This window comes from Bidens hawaiensis, unplaced genomic scaffold (assembly GCF_021521415.1).
Source record: "Bidens hawaiensis isolate Kalapana, Puna unplaced genomic scaffold, B.hawaiensis_p1.1 tig00003237_1, whole genome shotgun sequence".
Lineage (NCBI taxonomy): Eukaryota > Viridiplantae > Streptophyta > Magnoliopsida > Asterales > Asteraceae > Bidens > Bidens hawaiensis.
Genome location: NW_027491176.1, coordinates 563,014 through 571,429, shown reverse-complemented (window position 1 = coordinate 571,429; position 8,416 = coordinate 563,014). Strand labels below are relative to the sequence as shown.

Genomic DNA, 8,416 nt, shown 5'->3' with positions numbered 1-8,416 from the left:
TAACATGATGTAAATTAATTTGTTAGTTTTCTATATAACAATGTGGTTGATACAAGAGGTGTCTGTTGCATTCCCGTATTACGCTTCCGCAATTACCTAGTCGGGGTGTTACAAATTCAATGGTCACCCTATGGTTTTCTTTATTGGAGGTCATGAGTTTAAGTTTTATCAATAGCAATTTGCTTCAAATTAAGCCATGAAGTTTTCTTAACTATAGATTTCCTTTCGGGTGTACGGGCCAGGTCACCATAATATGTTGTTCATATGAAAGAATGATATATTTACCTAGGGGTGGCAATCTTGACCAAAACCCTTTTAAATGAGTCAATTTTAGTTGTTTTAAAAATTAAATGAGTTGATTTGGGTAAAAGGTTTTAACTAAATGGGTCGATGTGGGTTACCGTCCTAAGGAAATGTGACAGGTCTCGGATCAGAACAGGTTTTCATACAAGACAGGTTTCGACACGAAACGGGTCTCAGATTGGAACGTGTTCGGTTCATGTTTCAAGCCAACACGAGTTTTCACCCGTGACGGGTTGGGTTTTGGTTTCTTTTTGATCGATTCGGGACTCGTTTTTGTCCGTTTTTTCAGTTTCGATTCGATTCTCGTTTTTCATTTTATTTTATTTTATTTATTTATTTATTTATTTTATGGAACGAGGTTAAAGTATGAAACATTTTAGTGTTTTTACTTTTTTTGTTTATGCTTTATATTTTGAGTTATAATTTTTTTTTATTATTTTTGAATATTTTTTTGAGGGTTTTTGTTCTTAATAGAAAACCCTTCAAAAAAATTCAAAAAAAAAAATCATAACAAAAAATATAAATTAAAAACAAATTTTTTTTAAAAACTAAAATGTTTCCGCTATTATTCCAGTTCATAAAAAAAAACTCGAAACCCGGTTCAACCCTAACCTATTCTGACCCAAACCGAAACAACCCTTTTTTTAATTGACCCGTTCTGACCCAAACTCATTCTGACCCAAACTCGTTTTGACCCATGACTCATTTCAACCCATGACTCGTTCGACCCGACCTAACCCATTTGCCACCTCTATATTTACCAAGACGATTCATTTTAGGGATGGGCTCAGGATGGTGCCGGTACCAATCCCGAAAATTTGAAATATTTGGTGCGATACAGAAATGTTCGGTTCGGAACGGGTATGGTATCGGTATTTTGTGCAAAATTCGGGAAATATGGGTACCGTACTGATAATAAAAACTAAAAACTTGATACTGATTCGGTACCAACAATACAAATCGGTAAATATTCAAGATCGGTATCGAAAACCCTCATCCCTAATTCATATGAGTGTTCAGGGTAAAGTTAAAATATAAAGTACAACAAAAATGAGAAGGGTGAGAAGGATTCTAATCCATTGATCTTAGATTTGGATAGTGGAGATTACTTTATGAATAAAAATTGATAAGAAAGACATGAAGATAATAATCCACATATCACTTTCTCTCTCCACATGCAAGACACATGTCAATTCCCCTATCATTTTAAAACATCTATAACTTTCTCATACGACATTATTTTAGAATTTTTTTTACCATAATAACAAGCGTTTTTTTATCTTTAATATGAATATCATATTGTTATATAAAAATACAAAAAATAAAGTTAGTGGCTTTTTTTATATTGTGTTATTTGGTTGTCCATTGTTTTAATTGAGTTTTTCTATGCATTGTGTTATAGATTTTGGTCATTGTATTTTTCAATTGGTACTCATATTAAAGATAAAAATTTAAAAATAAAGATTACGCCATTGTGTCTTTTTGTTCTTCATTGTTTCTTTGTGCTCAACATTCACTTAATTTGAGAAAAATAGTATTACGTTCATTGTGTATTACGTTCAAGTCATTGTGTAATATGTAGATTCCATTGAGTTTTACGTTTAAGGTCATTGTGTTATATGTATTTACCATTGTGTCTTACGTTTCAGGATATTGTGTTATATGTATTCATTATTGTGTTTTACGTTTCAGGTTATTTTGTAATATGTATTCATTATTGTGTTTTATGTATTACATAATTTGTTTGTATTTTTTATTATATTTAAATATTATTATACAACGGTGTTATTAGTATTTAAAAAAACACAATGATCAGTTAAAAGACACAATGATGAAAAAAGACACAATGATATGTAAAAAGATACAATGACGTAAAATTTTATTTTTTATATATAACAAAATCATACTTATATTAAAGATAAAAAACGTTTGTTATAATGATGAATTTTATTTAAAAAAATATCATATGAAAAAGTTATAAACGATTTTTATGATTATTACCTTTATATCTTTCTTTTTTTATCTTTAATTGACATATGTGAATTTATTATAGCTTCTCATACTTTTTATTTTTATTTGTATTTATAGAAAACTCAAGTTAAGTGTTCAAGCCTTTTGTTGTATAAATAATAAAAAAAAGACAAAGATCCCACAACGAATCCCTCTCATCCTCTGTCCCCTAAAAAGTCTTTACTTTACTCTCCAAACCCTTTACTCTTTCAATTCACTTTCAACTTCACCACACATTTGTTCTCTATCTCATCACCACCCAATCAAATCTTTGCCGGAAGGGAAAATAATTAACTTTCTTTCTTTTCAGTCAATTTAAAATGCCGATCCACAAAGAACCGGCTACTCCACCGATGATCGGCAAGATCGGTCCGTACACCGTCTTCGTCACACCTCCTCCTACACCCAAACCCTCTTTCGAATCTTCTCCGGTGAAACCCTCTTCTCCAGTTGCCCCGCCGCCGGTTCTTCCACCCCCGCTTCAGTACGAGAAGCCCGGTCCGCCCTTCGCTTCGAAATTCGGCTTCTTTTGGGACGCCGTGGCTAAAGTTCAAAATGGTATCATTGTTTTTGTTTCTAGTTACAATCTAATATCAAGGTTTGGATCAAACACAAATTAAATTATCGCGCTAACCGTGAGAATTAAGTAGTATAATTATATATACAACATTGTGTAATTATAGTATAGTTTAATTACAACATAGCGTACATACACTACGGTGTAATTACATAATTACACTACTTGTATATGTATATGTATTTACACTACTTGATTCTCACAGTTAGCACGCTAATTTAATTTGTACGTTAACTTTCCCTCAAAATATTAATATTAAATTTGTTGATATATAATTTGATTTCTTTAAAATTGGACTCTCGTGTGGATTGAAATTGTGATTATTTAATATGTTTGACAGCACATTCGAGTTTGGATGATTCGTTGGCTCGGTGGTTTGGGTTGAATCAATCCAAGTATCAGTGGGCGTTGGATGATTATTATGAAAACAAGACAGTGGTAAGATTATGTAGTGCATGTTCTACATTTTACTTCTGCTTGTTATTGTTGATTTTGACTTTGAAATTCTTAAAAGTTGAATGAAAGTTAAAAAAATCGTTAAGATTGGTGTTACAGTTATGAGGAGAATTGTGATTGTTAGAAGTTAGTTAATGACTATATATCTTTATATTGAAGGTAGGATTTCATATGACTGTTAATTATTTCCCACTCAACTCATCAATTAAACGAGCTATGAAGTTATCGTGATTATCAATCTTGATAATGATGGAAATTGTGCATTAGGAGGTTCTACATATAGATTTTAGGTTATTTGTGTATTACATCATTTATATATATATATATATATATATATATATATATATATATAAAAATGAAAACATAAAAATCCTAGGCGTCGTGATGTGGTCGCTCCCCCTTTTTTTGGAGTCATCAGATTTGCTTGATTTTTAAATGGAGGCTTCTCATGCATTTGACCCGAATTCACGGGTATGGGTCTTACCAAACCCAGATATTCCTTAAACGGGTTATAACATCTCATTAAATTATAAATTATTCTCACCAAATTATTGATTTGAAAATCCTATAAAATAGGATATACTATAAATTATATGATTTTTTTAAATATTATTTATAATTAAGAAACAATTTTATAGTATGAAAAATAAGCGGGTCTTGGGTCTTACCAAACCCAGATAACTTTTAAACCGGGTTATAACATCTTAGTTCTTTGTGAAACATTTTTATCATCAAACTTTAAGTATATTATAAATTTCATTACAATTAATAAAATTAAACCCAAATAAGTATATAAATATTCAAACCGAGTAATGTAAAACAGCCCCCGTAATACGGGCGCATAAAAACTAGTATATATATATATATATAGGGAGAGGATCATGTGAGAACTCCATTTTATGGAGAGAACTAGAGAACTAATAATGAAGTATTTTTAATTTAATTAAAAAAAATATTTTTAAATTTTTTTTCTTTCATCCTTCTTATATATTGTTATTCTTCACCACAAAAAAAAAAATTAACGAGTAATGCATATATGCTATACACCGACTTTTTTTATAATGCATATGTGCAATAGTATGCATTTTGATATTTGAAATAGTGTTGAATAGCATATATATAGTTGTTTGTATTGTTTATTTGCAATAGTGTTATATTATACACAAAAATAAAAAAAATCGATATAGTGCATATGTGCATTAGTGTTGTATTACATATATGCGATAATGTGTTTTGCATACAATTATTAGTGTCATATTTGCATATATTCAATAGTGTGTATTGGATAATGCAATTGTGTTGTATTATATATAATAAAACACTATTGTATATATGCAATAGGCATTAGTGCACATATGCACTACAGTACTACACCGACAGGTTTTTTTATTAGTATCAATATCATCTTATTAGAATGACGAAAGAAAAAAAATCACAAAATAATTTTTTTTAAAATAGTTAAAAATAATTATTTACTTGTTCTCTAGTTCTCTCTAGATCCCACCCCTATATATATATAGAAAAGGGTTCAAATAAGAATAAGAAGTTTTCTAGGAATAGTAAGAACCAATAAAATTTTGACATTTGGCATTTACAAATGATGGTGAAAAAACAATTCTAGTAAACTATGTCGGTTATAATGATGAAAGAATGATTTTAGGAAACTACGACGGTTATTGGTAATTTTAAATCTCAGCCATTGATTAACATGATCCAATGACTATGATTTATTCCTAGTCTTCCTAGAAAACTATTTATTTTTACGATAACCCTCCCCTATATATATATATATATATATATATGGGAGGTATATTTTGAGAACTTGATGAGTTGTAACAACTTTAAGAACTCAATTTTGGACCACACATTTAATTAAATGAGTTAGAATATGTGGTTGAGATTAAATTTGATTAAAAATGAATCAGGAGAGAGAACAAATATGCTTGTTGATTACACAAGTTTAAACTTTAGTTACATATGTGTAAAAGGTCGATTCGGTGTGTAAAAATTACGGTAATTTTTTGTACATTACTTACACTTACGTATTACACATGTGTAAAAAAATTTGTTACGTTGAGTTCTTTCGAGTTCTTAAAACTCAAAGCGGTTCTCAAAAGAAATCAATTATATATATATATATATATATATATATATATATATATATATAGAAAAAAGTTCAAATAAAAAACAAGTGTTTTGTGAGAAGTGTGAGAAGAGCTTTAAAATAAAACAAACCACCTAAATATGAAACAATACAATTATTTAAAAACTACCAATCTCAACCACTAGATCATAGATCCAAGGGCCTAGATCTATTCTTATTCTTCTCACAAAAATATTGTTTTTTACATTAACCTTACCCTATATATATATATAAAATAAATATGTGTTTTTGTGTTGTGTTAAACACTTTGTTGTTTATAAGAGTAATATATATTTGCAATGGTAGTAGTAGTGCACTCCTGGTTATTTTTGATAACATTATAACATGATTTTACTTGTGTGTTTTAACATTATAAACCGCAGGATCAAGTTGATGCAAAAGTAAAGGATGTATCCGCCAAAACACAAAGTGTATGAAATACTTATTGGGCAAGGTAAACTTGTTAATCGGATTTTGGTATTTAAAGCTTATTTGTTAGATGATCACTTTAATACGATACATTTTTATGCAGGATTGTTGACGGGCAATGAACCCTAAGAACCTTTTTGATTATTATATGGTTGGATAAGATCAAATCTCTACAATTACTTTTGCTTGCGTGCAGAGGCTCGTCGATCTTATTAGTGTGATGAGACCGAAGCATGTAACCTTCTTAATTATATTTACAATATTTTTTTATTGGGCGCTACCGAAAATGAGCTTATTAATCTCTTGAATTTTAACTATGTTTTGTTGTATTTGTATCTATGTTTCCTGCTAGAAGTTAATTGAAATTTGTTTAATGTTCTGATTGTGGCTTTTTTGTTTTAAATGGAGTTGGTGTTTGTTTCTGCTTTTGCTTATTCATTGCAGAAACTAGTGAATGTTGAACATGTGAATCCTCAATGCAAACAAAACCTAAAAGATTATGTACGCTTTCAACCTAGAAATTAAGTTAGGATTGCTAGATATAAACAAACCCGAGTTAACTGTCTTTTGGTCAAATTCGTTATGGATTTTATATGCAAACTTTGAAAATGAGAACTTAGAAATCTCAACTTACACGCTCTGTTGGTTAACCATGCTACGGATCTTGTATTGAGTTTAGAAATGATTTTATTTGTGTCATTGAACTGATAAGAAATTTGGTGGCTATGCTAGTGTAACTATGTGAACAAGAGGGATGAGACCTGTTTTGAGTCAATTTGTAAGCGGAAAATATTTTCTTTGTTTCTTAAATTGTTGTCTTTTATTTAATCAAATTACGTTGTTCTCAAGCTTTTCATAAACTTCTGAAGTACCTTTCAGATTTCCCAACTCAATTTTTATAAAATCTTATCTTTATAAAAGTTTGGTTATTATTAAAAACCTTAAGGGGGTTTTAAAGAAGTGTGTTCAAGAAAGAATTTTAAACTTATTCTATACTTTGTTCAGTTGTTTTGTGTGTTTCTCCTCCCTTCGGCTTAAACTTTTCTGATCTTCATGTTTACCATGTTGAATTATACAAGTTAGCAATAACATTGATTAAATGAAGTAAATGCTCATGGTGGATATGTTGGGCGAGAAAGTGAAAAGTGGGTGGGGGGTGGGGAAGGGTAGGAGAGAGCCTCCGAGGCCCGGAATTTCTCCGATTGATAAAATGAATGTAAAGAAATTATGATGTTGTGTATCTTACTTTAAAATTTATGACATTATTATTACTGATCAACAAATTAAATATCTTGAGTATCAAATTATTTTATGGTAAAAATTTGTCAATAGGGGATACTTGTTCGCATGCATAAGAAATCAAGTAGTTCGCAATTCGTTTACGAATTAGTATAAATTGTCATTTCGTTCATCCACAGGGAACCATTTCTTCTAAGTCATAAGATAAGAAAAACTTTAACGCGAGTTCTGTTTCTTACTAGTGTTGTAAGAAGTGCTCACCCTAAACCTTTCTTAATCAATCGATCGATTGCTTTGTGATTCTTACTCAATTGATGGCCAAGGCTATTGATTGGTAACTAGGAACAATATGGGTTTTGGTTACCACCCCGGTAACTCTTTCTTATCAAAACTTAGACAAACATAAACCTTTATAATATTGTGATATTTACCCGGTATGATTTTTAATATTACTCTTAACTCAGGGGTTGTTTGATAGCCTCTTAACGGTAATCAAGAGACTACCTCTTAATGACTCATAACCACTTAAAGGTTAAGAAATAACCTTAAGTCTGAATGGTTAAGAGGCTACCTCTTAATGATTACCTCTTAACCATTAAAAGGTTATGAGTCATTAACTGGTAGCCTCTTAATGACTGTTAAAAGGCTACCAAACAGACTAATAAACTAACAAATTAACCAAACTTGACAAACCTAATCTATATGTACTTTCAATTTGAACTTTATCTCCTTATTTTTATCTATTTTATCTGTTTCTTTCTTCCCCTTTTATCCTGATACAAATTAGCCCGACATTATACTAATAGTGAAAGGTGTGGTGCGTGAGCAGTTATTTTATTATAATTTACCGTAGGTTTATATAGATATATATAGAAAATGAAGGGATTGTAATCAATAAATACCCACTTGCCAAATTGCCACAGTGGACCTAGTGATAACACACCCATCTAGTTTCCCAGCCCATTGGGCTTTGTTTATTCTTTAATTATTTTATGACTAGTTTGAGGCTTACACGGGTAATTGATGAAAATTTTAAACTTTAACCATTAAAAGAAATACATTTAATAAATTGATCATATATCGTTAATACAATTACTATTAGCATTAAAATTACAGAAATTATATAACTAAGATTACACAAATATATTACAAATAAGTAAAAACTTCCTTTTACACTATATTTGTGATTGTATTAATAATTATACATTAATTATCAAAAATCAAAATTTTAAGACCATGTTGTAACTCCTAATAAGATA

General features: G+C 29.9%; 1 protein-coding gene across 1 annotated transcript; it reads left to right on the top strand.

Moving 5' to 3' along the window:
- Window positions 1-2,610: 2,610 nt before the first annotated feature.
- LOC143622584 (uncharacterized) lies at window positions 2,611-6,297 on the top strand. The gene is made up of 4 exons (XM_077093687.1): window positions 2,611-2,871; window positions 3,231-3,328; window positions 5,873-5,943; window positions 6,022-6,297. The coding sequence occupies exons 1-3, from the start codon at window positions 2,634-2,636 to the stop codon at window positions 5,924-5,926; spliced, it is 390 nt and encodes a 129-aa protein (XP_076949802.1). The 5' UTR covers window positions 2,611-2,633; the 3' UTR covers window positions 5,927-5,943; window positions 6,022-6,297.
- The last annotated feature ends 2,119 nt before the right edge of the window (window positions 6,298-8,416 follow it).

What these genes read in the sequence shown, in the direction of transcription:
- LOC143622584 (XM_077093687.1), top strand. Translation starts at nt 2,634, where the DNA reads ATGCCGATCCACAAAGAACCGGCTACTCCACCGATGATCGGCAAGATC. An exon ending in CGTGGCTAAAGTTCAAAATG is followed by an intron (nt 2,872 to 3,230) that starts GTATCATTGTTT and finishes TATGTTTGACAG; the next exon opens with CACATTCGAGTTTGGATGAT. An exon ending in ATTATGAAAACAAGACAGTG is followed by an intron (nt 3,329 to 5,872) that starts GTAAGATTATGT and finishes TATAAACCGCAG; the next exon opens with GATCAAGTTGATGCAAAAGT.